Here is a 26,047-nt window from a genome sequence, read left to right as displayed (position 1 = left end):
CAGCTTCTCATGTGCAAAAAGGTTATGACAACGTGTCAAAAGCTTTGATGGTTAAAGAGGGTTTTACTTCAGATGGCCGGTCTGAAGTGTTCTCTAGAACTCATGAATCACCAGAGTGATCCAGTTTTAATGTTCTCATGTTATGATTTGAGTAGCCAACCAGAGGTTGACAAGTATGAGGAATATTACCAAGAATCTCAGAAACATGCCTTCTTTGATCCAGAGGCTCTGATCTGGGTAAAGGACTATCTATGTGTCACGCGTTTAACTTAACCTTACTTTGTTCTTGTGTGAGTGCAAATGGTGATGATCTTGTCACGTAAACATGCTGAAACATATTTCAGTCACTGTAATCGTAATATAACATTCATTTCAAACTTCAATCATTGAGCCCAGATTAATGAAGCATTTCATTATATTATCATTATTATAAGTAGCAATAAACAAACATTTATTTAATGATTATCTAGCTTATAAGTTTTAGAAGTTCATGTTTAATTTAGGAAATCATTCTTTGATTTGGCAACTGATCCGAGCTGCGAGTGTTAAGCATGAAGAATCCTGTAGGGCAATAGGGATGGACCTTGAGGAGAGAACATCATTGTTGACAATTCGTTATCATGTGTTCAGAGCTGCAGAGACTCTGAGCTCCAGCTGATGGGATGAAGGCAGGCTGATTTAAAGGGAACACATGCAGTCTTGTGTTTCCTTTTTGACCAGATGTTGAACGGTCAAACTGTAACTAAAAACTGACCATTGCTGGACGTTACAATAGTGAAGTGATCATTTTTGAAGGACACTGACCCTCACCCTCTCCACCCCACCGTGTGGGAATAGGAGGGCCGTGTCTCTATGTATTGTGATAACTCCAGCAGTCAAGCATTCTTGTTCTGCTTTGAAATCTGTAAGATTAAAGTGAACACTCAGGTTGTGTTTCTCAAACAGGTGCATACACACTCCCCCCCACACACACATTCACACACAGAACAGTTCCTCCAGCACAATTACAAGTGCCGTCATTCGGCCTCCTTGATGGTTGTCATGGAGATGTCATTGATGAGGTGGATGAAATTATGTTCCTTTCTGCATGTCCTGCGCGGCGAGTTCTACCATTAATAAAGCTCTGCTGAATTAGAACAGCTGTGATGAAAAGACAAACCAGAGATGCTGCAGTGGCGGGTTGCTATAGCGCTTCACCTTGTGCGTTCATCTCTGAACCTTTCCTGTTCTGCCTCTGTGTCTCTCCTTCTGCTGCTAATGCTGCTGCGGTGATGGATTAGCCATCTCTCAGACCTGCCTGACAACAAGCCTTCCATCTCTCAACTCTTTCTTTATCCGAGGAGCAAATAGAATCTGTAAAACCTTGACTGCTGCTGCGGCTTCCTTTCACTTACTGTGACACACACATGCATCATCGCTTCAGTCGCCACTCTGCAACGGGAGAGTAAATGTCTGCAGGAGAGGACTGCTCCTGACTAACCCAAGCCTGGTGAGTGGGACACACACACAGCAGCAATTATTCTTCAAGTTTGCAACTTCATTTTGTTGTTTTTAGAATGATCTGTCACACAAACATGGGAAATAACTTCAGATGGAAGCATATGCTGTTCAGGTTAGGAGGTGAAGATGGAGCTCTTAAGCACGTTGTGTAGCGTTTTATGGTTTCTGATACACACTCGGGACTGGTCAGGGAGTTTTTAGCCAGGATGAGTGCTGATCTAAGGAGGGTCGGGTAAAATATGAATGTTATATCCTTGATCCATACAGCTAAAACAAAAATCTGATCAGTGGGATCCAGGGACAGTGTCATAGTGAAATGTTTACTTTTAAACAGTTTACTGCAACTCAGGTGCAAATAATCTGCAATCAAGTGTCTATAAACTAATGTCGCAGCAGGTGTGTCGATGACGGACGCAATCCATTTACATGATGTTAAAGTTGTTAGCAGAATGTACAGCTGCAGAAGTGGAATGCAGCCCTCATTAGCACACCTACTCATTCAAGTTAAAACTTCCACCATGAAACTGGCTTCCAGTGCTTTTCATAACAATTTCACTGTGACACTTTTCACTGTCATGCTCCTCACTTCTAAGTTTGTTGGCCTTGGGTGCCCCAAGCCAATGCCTACCCTCCCTGATGGCAATTTGATCATGACACGCATCTTCCATTAACTTTAAAACCATCTACACTGTAAAACTTAAGTTTGTGTACAGCTGTGCACAGACAGCACATTCTCACACCCATAGCGGCTGAAACTGACGAAAGGTAACCAAGCGTTTGTTCCCGATGCGTTGGGGAGCGACGCGCTGTGCCAGAGCGTCGCTTTCTGACGGCCGCGGTAAAACTGAGATTTTAGCAAATTGTGACCTTTATCCTCTTGCTATTTAACCTTCCCCTCACCCCCATCCTTACCTTAACCCACTTGCGCATGCAAAACTTTGTTTCTTGTTGTATCGTTCCTCTAAAACATGGTTAAGGGGAAATTTAGAAAAAGAAACTGGGTCAAGGTTAAGATGGGGGCGAGGGGAAGGTTAAATCTCTAGAGGTTAGAGGTTAAATGTCAGTGAAATCTCTGCTTTACCACGGGCGTTGGAAACCGACGCTCTGGCATAGAGCGTCGCCTCCCGATGCGTTGGGGCTCCAGCGGGGCTCCCAACGCATCACGCTTCGTCAGTTTCAGCCGCTTCGGGTGTGAGAATGTTTTGGTACAGAAGCTATTTTTATATACATTCTCCTTCCAAACCTTCTTGTAAATTTTCAAAGTAAATAAATTGTTTTCCTATAGCACTCATCACAGAGAGTCACAAAGTGCTTCACATAATTCTAAACAAAATAAACAAATCATAAAGTCATTAAATCATAATGATCTTAAAACAGAAATACCTTTAAATCAGAAAGACAAAGTAAAATGTCATAAAACAGATGAAAGATGATTACAAATTTGAGTTAAAAATAAGAAAATAAAAGGTTTATGTAAAAGCAGCTTTAAATAAAAGGGTCTTTAGCTGTTTTTTTAAAAGTGTCCAGACTGTCAACGCTGCATAAGGGTAAAGGAAGATCATTCCAAAGTCAGGGTGCAGCAGTCTGGAAGGAGCATCACCTCGACTTTTATATCTGGTCTTTGGAACTTCTAGAAGGTTCTGGTGTGTGGACCTGAGGGCTCGGGTTGGAGCATAAGGCTTTAACAGTTCAGTAACATAGGGAGGAGCGTGACCATGGAGAGCCCTGAAAGTTATAGTCAGGACTCTAAAATGAAGTGGTCTGGATCAGTTTCTCTTCATGTTTCTTCATCTCAGCCTCTGTAATAGATTACAATAATGTGTGTTTGTCTCATTGTTTCTTTCTTGCTACTGTGTTTTGAGGGAATACATCTTTAAGCCTGATTTGTCACCTGAGGATTATTTATACCTGGAATGAGCAACACAACCATACAGGAGTGGTGGCAGCAGGAACATGTCCTATAATCCTCTGCATCTTTCTCATCTTGATATTCACTTTTGTTCCAAGAGCTGCCAGGTGTGTTCCAGTTACAGCATGACAGGTACACGACCGGCAGCTCTTAGACAGCTTGGACTTGCTGCATGTGTTGGAGTAACCAGCACGACCACGCTGGTTATCCTTTTAAAAGTCCTGGTAAAGGAATGGGATGCCAATCCACAACATGTGAGCATTGTGATGAGGAGGAGGAGCAGCGTATCCCTCTTCCTTACCCCCCTGAGGCTCATTAAAGTGTCAAATTAATAAAGTGTAAAAATAGCTAATATGCGTTTATTTTTCTTTCCTTATTACTGTGAGAATGGTCAACCAGCTCAGAACAAGCGTCAACACCAACAGGAGGGTTTTGTGTCATTCTGGACATTTTAAGTTGCCCACTTCAAATCAGGCTTTTAATGATAGACGTTTTATTGCCAAGAACTATTAAAACTAAGGAAAAATTCAATTAAATAAAACTTTCCTGACTTCTAACAGAAACTAGAAGTGTGGGATGACTCAAGACTTTTGCAGCCCTTATGTTCATGTTTGGTTTTGACCAACACATATGAAACAACTATGATTATTCTGACAAACATGAAGATTACATAAACATTTTTCCAGCTCTCTCCTGAAACACACCAAGTAGCTAGTAAGGTCAAATGAACCACATTTGTATGAAATACATCTGTAACAAGACCATCAACATATATACTGGACAATTAATTTCCATAGGCTCCAATATCACTTTTTTGAGGCCAAATGGGAGGTGGCCACCACCGCCATTTTGACCGTGTCACAGGTTCCGTCAAGCCCAGACAATTCCAAAAAAGGGAAGAGATGAGGAGCTGAGGGTGGGGCTGTAAGGCTGGGATCGACTGACGACACCCGGTTGAACTAGCTACAAGCTAACCTGAAGCTAACCATGGCTAATGCGGAGGTGGGAGCTAAGCTAACAGAGGTAGCAACCTAGCTACAACCGGAGTTAACTGTGCACAACACCAGAGCTTCTGAGTCAGAGATACGCCGGGCTGACCGCTGGGTAAAACCGGGTGGAACACAGAGGTCTCGGTGACCTCCACAAGCCGGCAGCCGCACAGCACACAGAAGCCGGGATCAGACAGAGATGGACCGGGCTGCGGGAAGGGGAGAACCGGGTGGAAAACAGAGGTCTCCCGAGAGCGCCACAAGACGATAGTCGGAACCCAGCTCCACCAACATGTTATATTTCAACCCATTTTCTAAAGTGCAGCATTATGTTAAATGCACTGGGTTTTACCCTATTACATTTAAATTTCATGGTTAAACAGTACATGTTAAAATCTAAGCTCAGCTCGGCAGTGACCTAAAATATATAAATATAATTTTACTTACTGAAAAAAATGAAGTGGAGACTCCTTGGATGCTCTATTAGTGCAATTAATGCCACAGTAAGTCATTTTGTCCAACAATTGCACAAATACCATCCAAACAAGAATACACACACACACAGAGACTCAAAATCCCGGAGCAGTTTCCAAGCCAGGCCGAGGCTCTACTGAGGCCTTTCCACGGAGCTAGCTCTGTGGTCACGTGGGTCTGATGCTCATTAATTATACAGAATTTTAGGCTTTTAATACACTTAAACAGAAGAGTGAGAAAAAAATTCACCCCCCTCAGAGTTGTCATGAGTGTAAACTAGATCATTTAAACCAAAAACATGTTTTGGTACCAGGCTGTAAACATGTTTATTTCTGCTGTGAAACTGGTATTTTTAACATGGGAGTCAATGAGGATTTGCTCGCTTCTGACACCAGCCCCCAGCGGATGAGGGTGGAACTGCAATTTTTGGTACTTCCGGGTTTGACTCAATTTTAGAGCCGCAATGTGGGGGCTTGAACAAGACAGGATCAAGTTAAAACCACCAGTTTTTATAATAAAGCATATTATTAAATACAACTTTAGGTGACCTCCCAGTTTTTGTAGCATCTTTAGTGTTTTATGATTCACCCCTGGATGTTTTCCTTTTGAATCCGGAGAATCCTGTGGGGAGAATCCAACTGCAGAGAAAGTGTACAAATCGTCTGCCTTCGGTAATCTCCAGTTTTTAAGTGTGAAAATTGTTTCTTTATAACTTAATCAGGATTTCTGATCCACTGTGAAGGTGTGGAACACAGAGAAAACATTTTTAAATGATAATTTCTGATTATAATCTGTTATGAGTTTGTCAAGCAGGCTGAACATGAAATAGTCTCCTACACCTATCTCCTGCATTTGCTTCTGATAGAAAACAGACGGGGAAACTCTAGGATGAGAAAATCCTGACAGATCTACGTCACACTGTCACTTAACATTCATGGACTCACTCATCTTGGCTCATGACGGGGAAGGCTGTTGTTGATTTAGCGTCCAGAAAACAGCAGAGAACATCTCTGCTAGTAGGAGATAACTGTTAGCATTAGCAACTTCACCACACAGCAGAACTCCTCCAGGTTTGTGTTATTCGTGCAGATAAAGCATCAGTGTTGCAGAGCAGGCAGTGGTAGAGTCATGCTGTTAGCCAATCAGATGCGAGATGTACAAATATCAGGAAATTAGGCTTCAAATTCTGCTGTCTGAAGCTACTTTCTTCTCCAGCTGATTTATTCGTGCTAATACAGGTGCATCCAGTGAGAAGTTTTGAGATTAATAAGAGGTAAATTGGTTGTTATTTTGTGCCAAAACACACTCAGCAGAACACCTGCATCTAAACATATTCAGATTATTTTAGTAGATCAGGAAAAGCAGGTGGTTGACTGATAATCAGTAGGTTGTACTGGGTCTATATTTTACTCTTACAGCTAATTTAACCCCTTAAAAAGTACCCTATACACATATTTATGTTTAAAATATAAGTAGGAGCTCTTTACGCTCTATGTTCTGGGCTCAGTCAGCATCAGGCGAACATCTGGTCTGGCTCTGCCACTGAGGCGAGACTTTACTCTGGAGTGTAGAGTTTGCCTCCACGCCAGACTCCTGGTAACCCTTGGAGAAAACAATTGGAGCCATTACAGTACAGTGCCTGTCTGCGCTTTAATGAGCTGCTGACTTGTGCAACCAAGCAACAGCAAAGGAAAGATTTAAGTGATGATTAAATAAAAAGCAGTGTGATTAAAGCTGGACCACCTCCACCTTTTCTGTTAAGCACAGTGCAGGTGGTGTTTAGTCTGGCTGCCAGCATGAAGAGCATACAGCAACAGCAGGATTACAGGACATGGGCTCAGACCCTGGTTTAACTGATGAACAACAACAGTACTGGTGTAAAACTTCAGGTCTTTTATGACAATAAAAGATATGTTTCATCACTTCTGTCTCTGAACTGAGCTTTAATGCCTAAGCCTAAACAGGAAATGATGTAACTCTATCAAAATAAAAGAGAAGCTTGTATTAAAGATGATCAATTTTTATGTGACAGCCACATGCTAATAGAGCTCGTGGCTGATGTGGAATGCAGGTTGACGATCAGGAATAAAAATCTAGAAATAAAGATTTTTGTTTTTCACAACAGCAGAAATTGAGATGTGACTGTGGAATTTGTAAATAACATATTCAAATTGAATTATTATTTTAAAAACTTGGCACAATGACAAAGTGAAGAAGATCTACATTCACGATAAATGGTATTAGGTTTTATGTATTAATCTGAAATCAGCAATGAATGATCATTATTAAGTTTGTATGTAATATTTTAAGCCTGTAGGGTTTGGTTATGATTCTGACTTGTGTTTGAGTTTTGGCTTTAGCTTCTTATAACTTATTACTGAAGTTGAATCAAGCATTTTTACATTATTACACTTCCTGCTTTAAAAAACATTTTTACAAGCTCATTTTAATTGCCTTTTATTCTTGATGACAACCTCGGAGAGTTCAGACTCCACCATCATGTCCCTGACCTCAATGACCCATTAGAACAAGATCGGATTGTGTCAATTTCAGAAAACCTCCTCCAGCCTGAAGGAAGTCATGATGATGTTGTGCTCTTGCATTTGACCTGTGTTCTCTTTAGATGTGACCTCAGCACTCTCTAAACATCAGCCACAGGTTTCCTTGATATTTCTATTGGGCCACTGGAACCATGTCTCGGTCATCAGGAGGATCTCTCTACGTGAGCCTAATGTGACAGGGTGGTTGTTAGCATGGTCCTAGCATGGCCAGTCCTGGTTCAGACTGTTTTTGTTGTGACGACAACTGTAGTTTGGGTAATGCAATATTTTAAACAGACATACAATAGCCAGCCAATGTTCACACACACCCAACAATCAACCAAAAACCTCTAAATGACATCCATTCTTTAGGCAGTTCCACAAAGAACCCACAGTGGCTGTAATGCAGAGCATCAGATTCTGAGACTCATGCAGAAATGTGTTTGTTACCGTCTGAGTCATGGGTAACTACCATCTTACCTAGTCTGACTGCAAGGACAAACAGCACAAAGGCTGATAGAAAGGGGCTGCCATTGCAGATGCTGTCTGCAGAAATAAAGACAAGCTAATCCCAGGCTCTGCTCTTTCTAATCCCAAATTACTTTGTTCATATAACGATGACCCATCGACAGTGATAATGTTTAGTGTCCTGTAAATAATAATAGTTTCACTTGGGGGTTTTTTGTTCTGGGTTTTGCTAGTGAAGATGATTTGTTATGCACGATTCCCTAATTTATTTATTTATTTGTCGATAATTTTTTTTACAGAAATCTTTCCTACAACATATTGTGAAAACTATCAGCTGTGACTGTGAGGGATGGAGGCAGAAGTCTGTAATCCTGGTGTAGCTATGGATTCGGGAAACCCTTTGCTGAGGGCAGTTTTCCTTCGAAGACTGAGGCTCACGCGGCTGCTCTTGGAGGGCGGGGCTTACATCAACGAGAGTGACAGCCAAGGCCAGACACCGCTAATGGTGGCCTGCAGGACCAAGCACACCGACTCCCAGAGCACAAGTCGGGCAAAGCTGGTCCAATTTCTGCTGGAGAAAGGAGCAGATCCCAACATTCAGGATAAGGAAGGTCGCTCTGCACTGATGCATGCCTGCCTGGAGCAGGCCGGCCCAGAGGTGGTGGCGTTGCTCCTTGCAAGTGGAGCAGACATCAGTTTGGAGGACCAGTCAGGGACATCAGCGTTGGTCTATGCAGTCATGGCTGGAGACCTGAAGGTGCTGAAGCTTCTGCTTGACACTTGCAAGGCCAAGGGGAAAGAGGTGATCATCATCACCACTGACAAATTTCCAACCGGAAACCTTTCAGCCAAGCAGCACCTCAGCATACCTCCCATTAATCGTGTTGATCAGTCAGAGACAATCACCCCAACAGCTCCCTCATCTCCTTCTGAAATACAGCTCATCACCTCCCCCCAGTCCTCCACCTCCCTGTGCCCCCCCAAGCCAGCCTTTTCTTTTAAAGAAGGACAGATCGGTGGCGTGAGCTCCCATCCGTGCTCCCCGTCACGGTTTCGTGGGCTCGGACAGGCAGTTTCCAATGGACCCCAGCAGCCTCTGATGCGGTTGAACTCTGAGCCCTGGCTAAAGATCCCAGCATCTCTGCTGACTCAGCAGCCTCAGGCAGCCCTGAACGAGACTGAGGACCTTTCCTTTAGAGTTCCCGAACCCAACGAGGACAGCAGCAGTCACTTCAGAAGCTTCAAATGTTACGAAGGAAGATTAGTAAAAGATGGAGGTATAGAAGAAGACAGCAAAAATGACTGCACCGAACATGCAGACCAAACGATTCTCTCATCGGGTCTCCTGTCGCTCCACTCTGCCTCCCACCCTAATCTGCATTCTGAAGTTCATCGAGCCGATTCAGTCGCCACTGCCTCCATGCTTTCTAGAGGTAAAATCCTTGGTACACCCTTTCACAGCATCACTTCTACAAGCCTTCACAGTGTCAATCAGATGCACCAGGGTGCAGACATCTACGGGTCCGACCCACAACTAGCTGCAGAAGAACAGAGAACCAAAGTACCAGCAGAGAGTAAGAAATTAGCCCCGCTGCGCTGCTCCAGCACACTGGGCTCCAGGGACACTCTGGTGCGCCAGAACAGGAGAGTCCCATCTCTGTATGAGCGCAGAGGCTCTGGAACATTCTTACTGGACCACGGCCTCCAGGCCCGGCCCAGATCGCTGCCACCTTTAACCAACAATCCCATTCTCAATGTTGTTAACAGCTGCTCTGGAAAGGGAAACGGCTTCTTGGAGAAAGAGCTTGGCCATAGGAGTTTCCTTCCTTCGGCTCCACCTGGACACCCCAAAGAGCCGAGCAGAAGGCTGCTGCTGAGGAGACACTCCATACAGACCGAACAGTTCAAATCCACAGCCTGAGATGCAGCTGGGGAAGAGGAAATGTTCAGCGTGACTCCTATCATCGTGCGATGTGTGGTCTGTGTGGTGAAAATCATAGTGTAAAAACCAAAGATGCTGGAAAAAAAATACTGGAAATTGTAGTTAAAAAGTTAGAACACATTAGTGGTAGTGTCGCATCTTCAGAGCGTTGTCATGGTGATAAGAGTTCACCCTCTTTCAGTTCTGGGGTTTTCTTTTCAGCTCAGAGTAAATGTGTTTTTATCAGCTTCCAAAATGATTTAAATCCAATCAAAAGAACAATGACAGATGTTATGATAAAGTATCAGGAATGCTGATCAGATGTGTACTCACCTTCTAGAAGCAGTTATGTCGGTCTGGAGTATGCACGTGTGTCAACATGACACCCAGGAAGGAAAGACATCATCAACATTATCAACTGTGATTGACTGAGCAGGGCCCAAACCAGCAACCCTCCGATGGGTGGGCACTTAACGCCTCTGCCACCACATAAGAACTTCACTTCACACTCGCCTCAGTTAGCAGGTTAGAGGTTAAAGTTCATAACAGGACAATCAGAAAATGTCTGAACAAGTATGGATTGTTTAGGTTTGCAGGAAAAAACATCTCTGGCAAAAAAAACAAACAAACATGGAAGCACAGCTTAGGGAATGAAACAAGACTTTTGGAAGAATGTTCTTATGACAGATGAAACCTATTTATGTTTACCCATAATGCACAGCTCCAAGTTTGGAGAAAGTCAAACAGAATATCAGCAGAAACTGTTTCTACCATCTATCAGCACTGTGGTGGAGGGCTGATGATCAGGGTTACACGCTGTGTAACAGCTGATTGGGCCAAACTGGGTCATGTAACAGAACAAAGATTCAAAACAGAAGCAAGGATCAGGGAGCTGTACTGGTCCAACCACAGTCCAGATGTCCACCTGAGTGAAACACTGGAGTTGAGCAGGAACAAATATCCGCAAACCTAAATGACCTGAAGCAGAATTGTGAAGATGAGTAGAACAAAACTCGTGCACTGTGATATGAAAACAGTTGAAGCACAACTGGAAGATTTAGTTTTTCAAAACCACTTCTAGTAAAGTAGAACTGAGATCAGACTGTTGTTCTCCAGACCAAATTTATTAGCCTTTTTAAAAAATTATGCTGCAGTTTCGATCACTTAAAAAGATCAAAATCAAACAAAAACTAAAATTGCAGTTTCAAGCTGAGAAAAACCTGCTAAAGATGTTTCCACACCCATGACATGAAACACTGTGAGCATTAATTTCATCTCCTTACTGACAAATCTAACATGTTTTAGTCTGAAACCCGTTTGATATCGAACAAGGACCTGAGAAGTCCCATCTTTAACCGTTTACTGTTCTTCATGAGCAAACTGGTTGATAACTTGACTGTGCTGTCGTTTTAAGTGATCATATCTCAGCTACTATCCGCAGCAATAAAACAAGATTAAAATCTAAACTATCAGCTTAAAGGTGTTCAGCAGCTGTACAAATCTGTGGGTTCCTTTCCAAGAGCAGCATTTTGCAGATTACTTGTGATTTATTGATGTAATGCTTGAATCTCAGCTCCAGCAGCTTTAAAGTCACCAGGTGCCAAATCAGAAAACACATGACAGTTGCGCCTCCTAGTGGTAACAAAAAGAAAGCAATGTGAACTGATCCACACTGTGGAAGAACTTTGGCGTGCGTGTGCATGCGTGAGTGTGTGCGTGCGTATCATCTGCAAATCTATACAATGTATGTCGCTGAGCTTTAAACGTTTTCAATAAATGATTTTATTACAATTTTAAAAATGCAGCACGAAGCTGTGCCAAAATCATCGCACTGCATTGAATGTACAATCATATCAAACAGTCTGTCCTACAGGGAAAAAAAAACATGTGACCACTAAAAACTGCAATTGATCCCAAGTATTTACATGCTTATATTACAAAGAAAATAAGGAATAAAAGTCGGTTAAAGCAGATTCACTGTCAAAAACATGATTAAAAACTGCAAGCTATGTGCTTTTCTTGTATTTCTGTTTTGCAGAAACTGTATTTAGATCACATTAGGTAATATAAATATAAATATTCACTCATAATACAAACAATGGCATAAGAACAGTGATTGATTCAGCAGGGCTAAAAGAGCACCAGCCTGGATGAACCTCCAGACGCCTGCTGTAAATTACTGTAGCTTCGTCCTTTAGGGTCTGCGGACCTTCCACGAGCGTTAACCTGACTGAGCCGAAAGACACGTTGATCCTAAAACACACACTCTCAGGTCCGACGGTCGAAATCAGCAACCATCTTCTTGATGTGGTTCAGTTTTTGCTTCAGGTATTTACACCTGCGCTTCTTCACCAGATAATTTGGAGACTGTGGGAACAAACGCAGGTTCAGAGCAGAGAACATTACAGTACTATTTACGTCTCATCCTAAACAATCTCAAACATTTTATAGTATAATATAGCAGACAGATCTATTGATCATTTACACTTTCATGATCTTAATTAACATTAAACAGCTGAACTCTGTCACCTGCTGGCGTAAATCAGCGTCTGCAAACTTAAAATGAACTCTAATCAGAAGGCTTTATTGCCATATGTGCAAAAAATCACAACATTAGGAAATTGCTACAGTACTTGGTGCAAAAAAAAGGTAAAAGAGATGAGCAAATATAGGAAGTAAGAATATAATCATGATGAAATAATAAAGTAATCCTGTTGAGTAATTGTGATTCTGATATTGAAATGATTTGTGGTTATTAAAAACCAACCAGATACCCCAACATCTAAAGGTTCAGCATACCACTGGGCCTTTTTCAGATGTTGGACCATGCTGACCCTGGGTAAGGGGATGTACATAAAAACACCACAAACCTTTTTAATGTCCTTTATCCTGTTGTATTCATCCATGGCATCCTATTGGGAAGAACATGAACCTTAGTCACTACAGTCTCATTTTAAGGTACACTTGGCAGCTTTGTTTGCTTTCAGCACCCCTAATGTCCGTTGTTATGTGGTCAAAGCAAAAGTGAAGCATATCTCCTCACTGTGCATTCATCTGAGTGTCTACAGGAGTGGTTCATTACTAAATTAAACAAATTAGCTATATTCATGATCTCTAACATGCACTCTGAAGTTGCAAGTATGGTATTCTGGCCACAGGGGGTGGTGGGGTCTGAGTGGCATTTCATTAACCTTGTAAAGGATCATTTTAGCACATACCGCCTCAAGAAAACAAATTAAAAATACATTTAAAAGTTACATAGTATGCCCTGTACAGGCTGTAAAAACCACCGATAATATAAATCTGGCTGGTTATCCAGCCAGCGGATCCAGATCCTAAATCTACCATCTGATGTCACCATCTTTTAGCTCCATCTTCATTTTCACCAACATCCACCAGCTGAGAGCTGCTGTCTGAAGCACCTCTGGTCCAAAAGGTTAAAAAAAAATTATAAAAAAGGTGCATCTACAGAGTCAGCTCAATTCAAGATGGCTGCCAGGGCTAATCAAATTTACTGAAGAAAAAAAAAATGGCTACAACTAGTGATGCACCGATATGAAATTTTTGGGCAGATACCGATATTACCATCACTGTTATGGCTGATAACCGATATACTGACATTAATGCTTCTAAAAGCAGCAGATTTTGTATAGAATGAGACTTATTAAAGCTGAATTTACATTATTATGTACACACACACCACACACATTTGCGCTTCTGAGATGATTACAATCACTGTCACATGACTAAACAAATACACTCCACCCCCTCACCCTCTGAAACCGATAAACAAATGGGAGTTTGAAAAAAAATATTGGCTGTTAATATCGGTCCAGTTTTATTTATCAGACCGATACCGATATGTAAAAAATGACTAACATTCTGCCGATACCGATATTGATGCTGATATATTGTGCATCCCTAGCTACAACACAGCGGAGATTGCTCTCTATCCTAACATTGTGTGAGATTTTGTTACTTTTTTCCCAAATTTGACCTAAACAATGATCAAAGTTAGAAACTCTGCCTTGTGATGTCACCATTACACCCTAACATTTTTAATGAGAGGAAGTCATTAAGATCTGTTCTCAAGAAGATCTGAGATTTATTAGCCTGGCAAGCCAGACTAAATAAATGTATTATTTAGTCTGGCAACGCTCCATTGACGACTCTCGGTTGTGGGGCGCGTTCTACCGTTGTCTTTCAAATGATCTCCGCATGCTACTGGACAATGAATGTGACATACTCTTGTTTCACTCTGTTGCATCATCCCACCCACCAGGCATATAGAGTGCCCTGATTGGCCCACAAAGCAGATTAAGCTCTGTGATTTGTTCACTAAACAGATAGAGCACTATGATTGGCCCACCATTATGGACCAATCACAGCTCTTTATGTGTTTGAAACCCCTCTAGAGAGCTGTGATTGGCCAGCCAGAATGCTGTTAGGGGCTGCAGAGGTTTCAGTGGAGCGTTCCTAGACCAAACTTTGCAAAGCAAGAATTTGGTCTAGTTCACTAGGCTAGAGATTTATTACAAACTCCTGAGAACCTGCTGCCGGTTTTCATTCTTTTATTTAATCAGCACGTTTCAGATGACGTGAAGGTCTAATTTGTCTCTCACCAGGTACTGTGGACTTCCCTCCTCCAGCTGATCCAGCTCTCTGTCCACGTCAGATAGGTTTTTGTTGATGACGTCCATCTCTGCCTGCAGGTCCTTGTACTCCTGGTGGTCGCGGTCAAACTCACGCTTGTAGTTGTTGCGTTCCTGCTCGTTTGCTATCGGGGGATATTCACTGAAGACAGAGAAAAAGACAGGAAGAAACAGGATAATGAGACAGACTGTCTATCAGAAGTATGAATGAAAAGGTTTTTTTACCTGTCAAAGTCATTGTCGTCCAGCTCGTCCCCGGAGGAGTTGTAGTCTGTGTCGTAATCCTGTCCATCTGTGCGACGAGGACGTCCTGGACGCTTCTTCTTGGGCCGTCCAGCTGAACTCACGATATCCGAGCCGCCGCTGTAAGGAACCACGTTTTGTAGAGGCAGAGCTTCCGCTACAGGTCTGCAGGATAAATTAGTGTTATTTACCACGGGTTCCAGCATGCAGAAGGAAAATGATGTTTGATGAATTTTAACTTCACTGAGCCCTTCCTCTTAGAGGAAGTGAAAAACAAAAAACAAACAATAACTTCTGCTTTCTTTAACCGGATCGGTTTGTTACCGGGTTCTCTCATCAGGATGGGACGTAGTTTAAATGTTGTGGGTAATCATGACACATGCCTGTCATCTCTCCTGTTTACATACATCACTTCTCTTTTCACACAGTCAAAAATATTGCAGAATTAAAGCTTCTATTTGATGTTATGAAACAGAAAAAGCAGGAATTATTTATAGATCTACTAAAATGTAGAATTGATTTTTCTGCAGCTGCCCAGCACGGTAACGGGAAACTCAAGGGCGTCAGTTTGTTTTCAGAATTGCTGGGGACAATAACCATACACTTGAGTGGGGTTTAAAAATTGCTGGGGACAATAAAGTAGGCTAGCACAGGGGTCGGCAATCCGCGGCTCTGGAGCCGCATGCGGCTCTTCCATCCATCTGATGCAACTTTCTGTGCTTGTAAAATAATGAATGGATATTTAAATAAAATGCTTTATATTTTACTGCATTAATTTTACACCTGTATGCCAATTCTAAATGTAAAGATTGTCTGCGTAAACCTGAACAGGTCCAACCCGGTCTGCGGTGGTTGACCGGTCACGCTTGTGCGTAATCATATAGGCACTTTATGAGCTGAAGAGGATGTGAGATTCTGGGCTTCTCCTCAGACGGCTCCTGGATGTGTCGCCACATTGGAGCCAGGAACAAGCGCTATTCAGCCAAAGTTTCATCATCAGGGAACATTTTCTAAGTGACAAGTCTCTCTGAGAGACAGGGTTTGGAAAACACTCGCTTCAGTGGGAGGAATCTTCCCGCATGCGCACTGCCTGGTTCTCTGCGTGGCTCTGGGGTTAATCAAGTTTAATTGTTTCTCTTTGCAACAATCTTCACAGGAAGGCAAAACAGTTAAACGGCAGGTTACATATATTTCCATTTGACTGTTTATTTTGACAGATGTACTCAAGGATGTTGCTTGGTTTGAAAAAATTACCCCGACGCACACGGATGCTCATGGATGAGCTGACATTTTAATCGTTAACGCACACGCGGAGGTAAAATATTCCCATCAGAACATCAGAGCTCTTTATACTGGACACTGTGTTCAGCGCGGCTCGGAGCGCCCCCGGTGGACAGTGGGCTGAAGATCTGGGGTTCGCAGTGCAGCGCAGTGCAGAACCACGCGCATGCGATGATTTCCTCCCACTGAAGCGTTCTGGAAACCCGGTCTCTCTGAGGGATGTGTCACTTGGAAAATGTTCTTTTTATGAAATTATGAAACTTTGGCTGAACAGCTCTTGTTCCCGTCTTCCGCATGAAGCGTAGAGACATTTGATCACGCACAAAGTTTATGTGGAGCAGAAGCGGTAGGGCCACGGCAGGTGAAATGTTCCTAGCCTACATGAAGTGAAACTGTTTAATTATAACATTAATGTGTTACTGGACACGCTGGTCTGGTTGGTTAGACCAGTGTTTGAAGTGGAAAACACACACACACACACACACACACACACACACACACACACACACACACACACACACACACACACACACACACACACACACACACACACACACACACACACACACACACACACACACACACACACACACACACACACACACACACACACACACACACACACACACACACACACACACACACACACACACACACACACCAATTAAAATAATGCTGATAGCGTGGACTAGAAGACAGGTGATGGTTTACGTATTTAAATGATGATCAGGCTGATGTAAAATGTAATCTCCATCCACATCCAGACACAATTATCCTCTATTTTTTCTCTAGTCGCTCTGCTCTTGTCTGGGCTGATCAGCTGATGGTGCGCGCGCGCCTAACTAGCGGCTGATGCACATTTTACGCATTTGGAGAGGTGGGGATGCTTTGCTTTTACTGGAAGATGGTCCACTTAACGCACGGGTGTAAACTACATATTAATGACAAATGAATGAAAATTAAATTGTGAGTTTTTACTTCATATTTTAGTAATAAAAATGACGGGGGAACACATTTATGACATCTTTTTAAACGAAATTTTCTAGCGCGACCTGCCTGCTTCACTTAAGTCACTGCTTATTAAGGTCCGTCCAAAATTACCGTGGGAAACGGGTAATAATGGTTCTTTGATGGGAACAGGGTGCCGACCCCTGGATAAGATCTGAGCTGGTAAAACAAAAATCCTCATCAGCAGGCGTTTTTGAAAGTGGGGGGGACACAGCTGCCAATCACAAATTTTGCCGGGGACATGTCCCCGGCGTCCCCGGTTAAAATGACGCCTATGGGGAAACTGCACTCAGAACAGGAGTTAGTGAACACTTCACCACTTTAATCGTAGAAACATGCACAGATTTTATACTAGTGAGTAGGGCTGGGCAATAAATCGAAAATGTATCGTTATTGAAATTTCTGACTCTTATCAAGTACATTTTCCCATGTCAATAAATTTGATAATAAAAAAATTAAAAGATTTATGCAGGCTGGCCACATTCACGTCCCTTTAAGAAGATGCACCACCTTAAGTCACGTAATGTCCGTGTTCGAGATAAGCCAGTTCTGCGCAGATTAGATCACCGGTGATCGGCGCGCAGTGCTTGCTTTGTGTCCGACTTGCTCTGACGTCATGCCTACGTAGGCTACGATAACCTCGTGAGATCAAGGCAACCGCAGATTTTGGAGTAAGTCACTGTAGTTGATCTCCACCGGCTGCAAAACCTAGAGGATGGCCATAAAGAGAAATGTGTTTTGTGTTCTTCTGTCACGTTTCATATGAACATACTAAACCTGTAGCTGATACCCTTTACTGTACTTATTACAGTCAGGTCTCCATATTCAATACATGATATCCACAAGCACGTGAGGATGTGTTTCAGCTGCTAACAGGCACCAGAATTAAAATTGAAAATTAAACAAGTGTGAACGCTAACGCGATATCTTCATCCATCGTCACCCGCAAGCTACACATGTAGGGAAATCTGTCCGACTTAAACGCCGGCTTCAGCCACTCCCCCTGCTACATCCGTCTGCTCTCGTCTGTTTTCCAGGCGAGGCGCTGCTCAACTCGAACACGGCCAATGTGACTCAATTTAACACACGTGACAGCCCCATCTAGTGGACAACTTTTGTTTATGCGCACACCTGTAGTTATCGTCCATTTATCATTATTGAGGTGAAATCCTCAATATATCGTGATATTGATTTTAGGTGATATCGCCCAGCCCTACGTTAAAATGAATCTCATCTAAGCTACTGCAGCATAACAGCCAAACTAATGAGTCAATTTAAATGCATTTCCCTTTGCCCTAAATGCTAACTTATATGCCTAAATTATTCTGGTATTTGATGCAGTCTGTGGTCTCCGTAGACTCACTGTGGAGTGTAGCTTAAAGGTGGTTTTTCATAGTTGGTGCTGTCATCATCCAGGTAGCTCCTGGAGCCTCTCAGCTTCTCTGGGTAGTCTGAAATCGGCAGCTCTTCAGGTGCAGCCGACACATTGTTCACCTGCAGGTAAAATTTATGCAAACATAAATATAGCTCAGAAGAAACTTTGGTCTAATTTACACTGGTCAGGTCTAAAACTTTGTCTATATTAAACCTTGTTGCCACAAAAATACCCCTTACTTCAAAAAAATAATTTACTAAAATCTAAGAGTCCTTTTAATCAGCTCTGATTTACATATATTATAGTTAGATCATAATTATCTGCTTCCTAAAAAATTATTTCAAAATAAAACCACAAGGTGCAAGCAAGCACAATAAAAAAATTTAACAATATATAATAAAAATGAAATAAAAATATACACATCAACAAACCACTGGAGGGATTTCAATGAAACAATCAGGAAGTAAATGTTAGATTCATGTTTAAAACTTTTGAATGCAACCCCATTTAAGATGGCTGCCACAGTTAATCGACATTAGCAAACGCAAACACGCCAGGTATACAGGTGGTGAGCTAAACATCACGTCGCACGTTTTCAGTGCCAAAAGGGAGCTTACACTTGAGACTTTTTACCAGACCAGCTCCAACTGCGTCATCACTCAACAATAAATTACTTTCAGGAAAACTTTTTGGCATCAGTTTAATTTTAATCTTATTTATATATGACGACACCATCTCTAAACCCTCAAAGTTTTGATTCTTCTTGTTGGTGAACAGAAGACCGAACTGAATTGTGCGTTTGTGGATTCATTTATACTCTGAAGGAGCCTTGTTTCCATAAATGGATTCAATCTCTGGAATGTCACACCTGCAGGGACATGTCCCCTGTCCCTGAGCTGCACCCTGCTAACAGCTAAACCCACAAGCAGTACATTTCTGCAGAGACACCTCAGCAGTTCCTGGAAGGTTCTCACAAACAGCAGCAGGGTAAAATCCAGTTTAGCCCCGGGATCATGTTGCTGTTTCCATCTCATTTATGTGCTGACTGGTATGTTCTGTAGATCAGAGCAGCAGTCCAACCAGATCTTCTAGTTTGTTTTTGTTTACTTTTGGTCTCTGAAGGGAACTCAGATGCAAAGATTTGACAGTTCTGAATGTCACCATGACTTACAACATCATGACTCACCGACTTGATGCTACTCACTGAAGCGCGCTCCAGAAACACCATCAGAAACCACGAGTCAGCACTAAATATCAAATCTGATATGTGACAGACATTGGTCCATGTTTTACAACTGGAGTGTGTTTGAGTGTGACTGAAACTTGTCTGTGAGTGAGCCACGCCTTGAAACCAAGTTCACTGCTGGGTTGTAAACAAGACTGTCACCAAACCGGTTTCACTACTTTAGACTTCCCTCTGCTCAGATGAGCTTTAGGAACAGCTCACGGTTTCATCAAGGGGTTTCTGAGCATTTTCAGGCTGAATTTAAAATTTTTATTTAAAGCATTAAAATAAGAAACAAATTTTGTTTTGGTTCTAAATCAGCTGCTATATGTAGAGTTTGTGAGAAAACATGTTGACATTTGGTTTAAAACACAAAACAACAAATGGCCAGAATCAGGTCTCAGTTCAAATCAACTCAGCAGATGTTAAATATGCCCATGAAAACGGTCTGAGACAGCTACATTTTTCGGTTGAGTAAATTCAACTGATAATAATTAAAAAATAATAAGGAGATCAACAAAACATCAGATTTCAGGAAAAAAAAACTTTCAATGGTTGGTATAGTAGACCCAAACAAAAGGGAAACCACTCTCAAACGTTTTAAACAGATTGTTGATTTCAGTTTATCAAACTGTTGAGGGTAAAGGTGATAAACCACTCCTTTATTACCCTCCTCAAAAATGATTTCACTTCATAATCTTCTAAAACTCAGCAGACTGAAGAAACAGTGCTTTTAATGAGTTTTGATTAAATAAATTTGCAGATGAGACATTTCTAATTCCGTATAAAACTTGTAAAAAATCTTTGAAATGTGAAATAATTTGGTAAAAGTCCTATATCCCACATCATTCTGGGGTTTTCATTGAGTGAAAAAGGAACAGTGGACCAGCTCCATCTACAAAAGGAGGTGGCAGAGGAGGAGCTTTGTGTGCGGTTGTGTGTTCCTCCGATGCAGACTATCACTACAACGCACATCAGCACTCATCTGTGCAGGTGATGGTTCTACTGAGCACACATTTGAGCTGTTTGACCAAATCTCTATCAGGCTCATTAACATTAAAGCTGCAATGGAAAACTTGGAAAGCAAATTAGTTAAAAACATTTTTTCATGCCTCAACAACCTTCTAATATCGTATAGCTATAAAACTATATTGTGGAGATAAAAAAAACAAACCAAAAATATTTAATGAGGTGGTTCTATCACATTTGTTTGTTTAGGATTGAAAGCAACTATTGGTCCATCCGTCCGTCTCGCCGAACTGCCGCACTTCCCTGGGTCCTCCATTCATTACACACTCATGTATTTAGCAACTTCTCCGCTCAATAACATCAGAGAAGGAGAAACAGCCGACTGCTACCACCTCAACTTTAGGACAAACTACCAGAGTCCCAAAAGGAAAAACACAGATTGAAGTAACAGACAATAAAAGAACGTTTGGACCTAGAAAATGGCGACGGATGTTTAGCACTCTCTCGTTTTCTCTTGAAATGTGGGTTTCTGGTGGAAGCATCTCAGGGAAGATGCCCGAGGGGAGGGGTGAATGTTTCGTGACCGTGTTTATGTTTAAAATCTAGCTTGTTCTGTAGATTTGCTACAGCAGCTTTAATAGAAGCTCATCTACCAATCCAACATCTTATCTCTGACCAATGACCACATGTCTTCTCTCTCTCTCTACTCCCAGTTCCCTTTGGTAACATCTCATGCTTATCTTTCATGCCGTTTAAATTAAGTAAAACTTTTATTTTATGTAACTCACCCATGCTTCCACATCCTCAGGTGGTGACATATCATCTATGACCTTTACTTTCTTCCATAAGATGTTGCTCTTGCCGTAGCTCTGAATTTTCTGGCGAGTCTTGAGCGCAAAGACGAGCATGATGATCAGAGCGCCGGTCACCAGGAAGCCAAACACCACAGCGATGGCCTGCAGAGAGGAAGAAACCTTTAAGTTACAGGCAGAACACACCTAAAGCTTCAAATACAGGTGCATAGGCATGTGTACTCACCTCTTGTGGCTCTACCACACAGTAGTGGTACAGGTACTGGTTCACAAACGCTCCTGAGAGCTGGGGCTGTTGGTACTGAGCGCACAGACCGGCTATCTGGTTGCCGTAAATGGAGCCAGTAGCCTGGGCAGTGGGGTTTATTGCCATCAGGTACACTATCGTAGCAATAAGCATAAACAGAGCTAGAATGGCACAGATGATAATAACAGCCAGGTAAAACCTCCTGCTTTCTGATAGGCCCTGGTGAGACACAATGATGATGAAGGTGCCCAGGGTGAAGATGAAGATGATGGCCGCCATTGCAATAATGAATCCTTTGCCTGTACGGGGGTCATTATAATTTCCTCCAAGCGAGCCGTAGCCATAATTGTTTGCAACTCCATAACCCCCGCCTCCAAAGCTGCTGTACCCACCGCTGTATCCACCGCTGTACCCGCCATACCCACCATACCCAGCCATGGCTCCCTGACTGTCCCACGCTAGTGTAGAGGCAACGCAGGCAAATATGGCAACGCACAACAAGATGACAATGACACCCATGATTTTAAGGATGCCTGGGGGGGACGACCAGCGGTAGAAGTGCTGGAACTCATCATCTGGGTAGAAAGAGTAGGCTGGCTCAGGAGGACCATTACTGTAAAGAGGGGAAAAAAACAATATAAATCTGTGACCACGTGGATTTCATTATTGTTTATCTGCAGATGTAGCAAAACACCACAGGAAGGAGGCATGGATCACTTCCTGGAATGCTAAGGCCCATTACTTATGATTATATTGCTGAATACAAACCATCTTACTGAGAATAGAATATGAGACAAGTTGTCAGTAGTGCCAGGATTTGATGTCAGAAAAGATATTTAGCAACAAAAGAACAGAATAAAGTAAAATGAAGAAACTCACTATCCTTGGTCCTCCTCATAGGGAGGAGGACTCCCTTTGGGTCTGGAAGACATCTCTGCTCGCTCCCTTGGTGATGATCCTACAAAAACACGTTTCTGCTGTTAGATCTCTTTTCCTTACTCAAGTTTCACTGTTCAATAAAAGTAACCACAACTAAAAGTAAATCAATATAGTTATTTTGGGTCAAATATCAACTACTGAATTAAATATCCATCTACTGACAACCAAATTAATTATTCGACCTGTTTCAGCAAATTTTCAAACATAAAAACAGTTTCTATACCCAGTGTTAACACTACAACACAATTAAAAATAATCATTTTAAAAATGGCAATTTCATTACAAAATGTTCACTACCTCCGCAGCCCTGCTTCTAATAAACCTGGAGCCGAAACGCATCTGGGTTTGTTACATCTATTGAAAACGAACGAATGTTTTAAACGCTGTTACCTGCGGACTCCTTCCAACTGAGATCCTCACCTTTACGTGACCGAAAACTCGCGTTCGTCTCCACCACTGAAACTCTCTCCAAGTGTCTGCAGCAGCAGATAAACAAGAGCCACACCTAGACTGGCTCTGGCTCCGTGTAGCCACGCCCCCATGCCCAGGTGTCATTTCGAGTAACAAAACCGGAAGTTCATACCTGCGTCAGGTACACTGTAGGTAGAAATGAAAGAATATAATAGAATAGACTTTATTGATCCCACAGTGGGGAACGTTTGAGCACACAATTTACAACTTGAACTAAGTTGTACTAATACTATGTATGGAAAGCCATGTATGGAAGTCTGAGAGGGACACAATGTGACATGTTAGAGAGGCAAAAAAGTGCATTTTTTATTTTTGTAAAGTTCATTGAAAAAAGTAGGTGATTTAAATAATCTAAACGCACGAGAGTTTTATTAATGAAGTAAAATAAAGATTTAAAGTTACTTTGATATTAAAAACCTCACAAATTTCATGAAACTGAACTGAAAATGGTTGCACACAGCTTTAAATGACCTCAGTTTGGAGAAAAAGAGATTAATTCTGTCTTAAAATAACTCTAATCATAAAATTTTCACTGCACTTCCTGCATACTTTATTTAAAAAATCCCACCACCAGCTTGAAGTTAGAACATGGTTGTTTTCATAAAAGTCTTTTGTTTGCAGCAGAAATATAGCCTGGCAAGCCATCCATATATCTGAACGTATATTCTGGCCATGACCCATAGAGAGAACTCAGTCATGGGGCTGAATCTATGGTTGTCTTTCAAACTGTCCCTATTAGACAACAAATAATGTGACATAACGATGTCAGTCAACAGCGCAGTCTGCCATACACTGTCAAAGAAGACAGAAATATATCCTTTTTCTAAATAAAGGATTTAAAGGTTGAATATGTAACACAAACAAAAAAGTGGCATCTAGTGTGTGGAGGTTGTAGTTGCAACAATATAAAAGGTTTCCAGTCGTCAGTGTTGTGAGTCAGGCCACCGGGCTAGCTCTAGGTGTTAAGTCTCAAGGCCCTGACTCACGGAACTGGATGGTGGGCTTGACCTCTGCCCCCTCCTGACGAGCACCTTTACTTTGCGAAGAGAAAATGTTACCTTGTGCAACCTAGGCTTTTATTCAGGTAAAATCACCTTTATTTTGCTGTAGGAACACACACACACACACACACACACACACACACACACACACACACACACACACACACACACACACACACACACACACACACAAGCAAGCCCTCAGAATTCTGCAGCAAATTTGAAGCAAACCAGTGGCAAAAATTGCAGTTCCACCCTCATCCACTAGGGTCTAGCAGCAGAAGTGAGCAAATCCTCATTGACTCCCATGTTGAAAATGCCCATTTCACAGCAAAAAATAAAATGTTTACAGCCTGGTTAGGTTTAATAGATCTAGTTTACATTAATGACAACTCTGACGGGGGTGAATTTTTTTGTAACCCTTCTGTTCAAGTGGAATTTAATGCTTACAACTCTGAATTATTAATAAGCATCCACGTGACTACAGAGCTGGCTCAGAAGAGAGGCCTCTGTCATGTTGGGCTTTAGCCATCTGACTCAAGACATTATCAACTCAGAACACAGGGAATACGGTGAGTAAACAATTTATTATATCTAAGGTAAACTTTTAAAAGAGCACCATCAAAAAGGCGAGGTGAATATCTGGAAACTCTGTCCAGTCTCTTTAGTCCAATCCTTAAGAACGAGGTTCGGGTAGGTGAGTGGCAGGAGCAGAGTGGGGCAGTGTGAAACTCGGGAGATCCAAAGATGGAAGGCTGCAGCCAATCACCTTCTCAGCAGAGCGCACAATGCGCTTCAGTCTATGTTTGTCCCTCACTGTGGCTCCAGCGTACCACACAGCGATGGAGGAGGTGAGGATGGACTCAATGATGGCCGTGTAAAACTGCACCATCATCTGGGTCAGCTTGGCCTTTTTCAACTGCCGCAAAAAGTACATCCTCTGCTGGGCCTTTTTGATCAGGGAGCTGATGGATGGCTCCCACCTAAGGGCATGTGTGATGGTGGTTCTGAGGAAGTGGAAGGAGTCCACAGTGGTGACGGGGGTGTCCGTCAGGACGAGGGGGAGAGATGGGGCTGTGACTTTCCTGAAGTCCACAATCATCTCCACTCACTAAATAGGGCAAAGGTGATACCAGTCATTGCAAATGAGCTGTCGCCATTTTTTGTTAAGGCACGGCAACATCCTGCCCACCAATCCAACAGAGCACTGTGATTGGCATAACACTAGACTGATCGGGCCAATGGTAGACCTGCTGAGGCTCCTATGGCGCGTGGCCAGACCGAAATGCAGAGCAAAATCATTTTGGTTTGGCTACTGCCCGTCTAGATTTTCAAGCTAGCAGATATTAGCTGTTGATGTATTACTGCAGATTGGAATTCCATTGCAATTATTGCAGAACCATAAAAAACATTTTTTTTTCTTTCAAATAAAATTTTTAAATGATTTTGACCATGTTTACGATAACTATGTATGTTAGTAACTTGTATTTGTTAAAATAATTCTCACATTACCTTAGTGTAAAATAGGCTCCCTCATTATTATAAGCTTTGAGTAGCTGTTTTGGGCTAACCTGTTCACACTACTTGTTTAAATGTATTTTTTTATGTGTGAATAAACAAAATGAAAATGTGACAAATGTAAAGTTATAACATAGTATTTAAATACAGTTATGAAACTGTACACTTTTAGGACACTAAAAGAGCGACTTGTTGGTTTTCACATTAAAACAAAAGAAATCTCTTTCTTCAAACGGAGGTTCTCCAATGAGCTATTGGTCACTGGTAAAATGTTTATAAGACTTCAACAGAAACACATTGTAAAGATCTGAGCTACAACCACCACTTCAACCATTAAGCTCAAACTTTTCATTTACTTCACAAACACACTATCAACAGTTAAAATGGTTACTGTGACCACAGATCACGTGCTGTCTATGCCACGAAGTTCCCCCTGCTGGTTGACAGAGAGAATGCAGGTAAGCAGCATTCATTTTCAGATCCAAAAACGACATCCCACTTTTAT

The 26,047-nt window shown here is 42.0% G+C and overlaps 2 protein-coding genes across 3 annotated transcripts; one reads left to right on the top strand and one right to left on the bottom strand.

Moving 5' to 3' along the window:
- Positions 1–160: 160 nt before the first annotated feature.
- Positions 161–10,435, top strand: ankrd34ba (ankyrin repeat domain 34Ba). Its single transcript, XM_015975172.3, has 2 exons — positions 161–1,489; positions 8,180–10,435. Exon 2 carries the CDS (start codon positions 8,230–8,232, stop codon positions 9,799–9,801), a length of 1,572 nt encoding a protein of 523 aa, XP_015830658.3. The 5' UTR covers positions 161–1,489; positions 8,180–8,229; the 3' UTR covers positions 9,802–10,435.
- A 1,124-nt stretch (positions 10,436–11,559) lies between these two features.
- On the bottom strand, positions 11,560–23,075 carry oclna (occludin a). 2 transcript variants are annotated; one of them, XM_015975183.3, is made up of 9 exons: positions 22,943–23,075; positions 22,493–22,571; positions 21,593–22,226; positions 21,343–21,510; positions 18,349–18,479; positions 14,679–14,861; positions 14,424–14,595; positions 12,672–12,713; positions 11,560–12,168 (listed from the first exon to the last, which is right to left on the bottom strand). In XM_015975183.3, the coding sequence occupies exons 2-9, from the start codon at positions 22,543–22,545 to the stop codon at positions 12,070–12,072; spliced, it is 1,482 nt and encodes a 493-aa protein (XP_015830669.3). In that variant the 5' UTR covers positions 22,546–22,571; positions 22,943–23,075; the 3' UTR covers positions 11,560–12,069. The 2 variants fall into 2 exon arrangements, with proteins under 2 accessions (XP_015830669.3, XP_015830679.3); XM_015975193.3 differs by having other exon boundaries at positions 22,973–23,067.
- Positions 23,076–26,047: the final 2,972 nt, after the last annotated feature.

The sequence above is a fragment of the Nothobranchius furzeri genome, chromosome 6 (genome assembly GCF_043380555.1).
Source record: "Nothobranchius furzeri strain GRZ-AD chromosome 6, NfurGRZ-RIMD1, whole genome shotgun sequence".
In the NCBI taxonomy this organism is placed as follows: Eukaryota; Metazoa; Chordata; class Actinopteri; order Cyprinodontiformes; family Nothobranchiidae; genus Nothobranchius; species Nothobranchius furzeri.
This window is presented reverse-complemented; position numbering and strand designations above follow the sequence as displayed.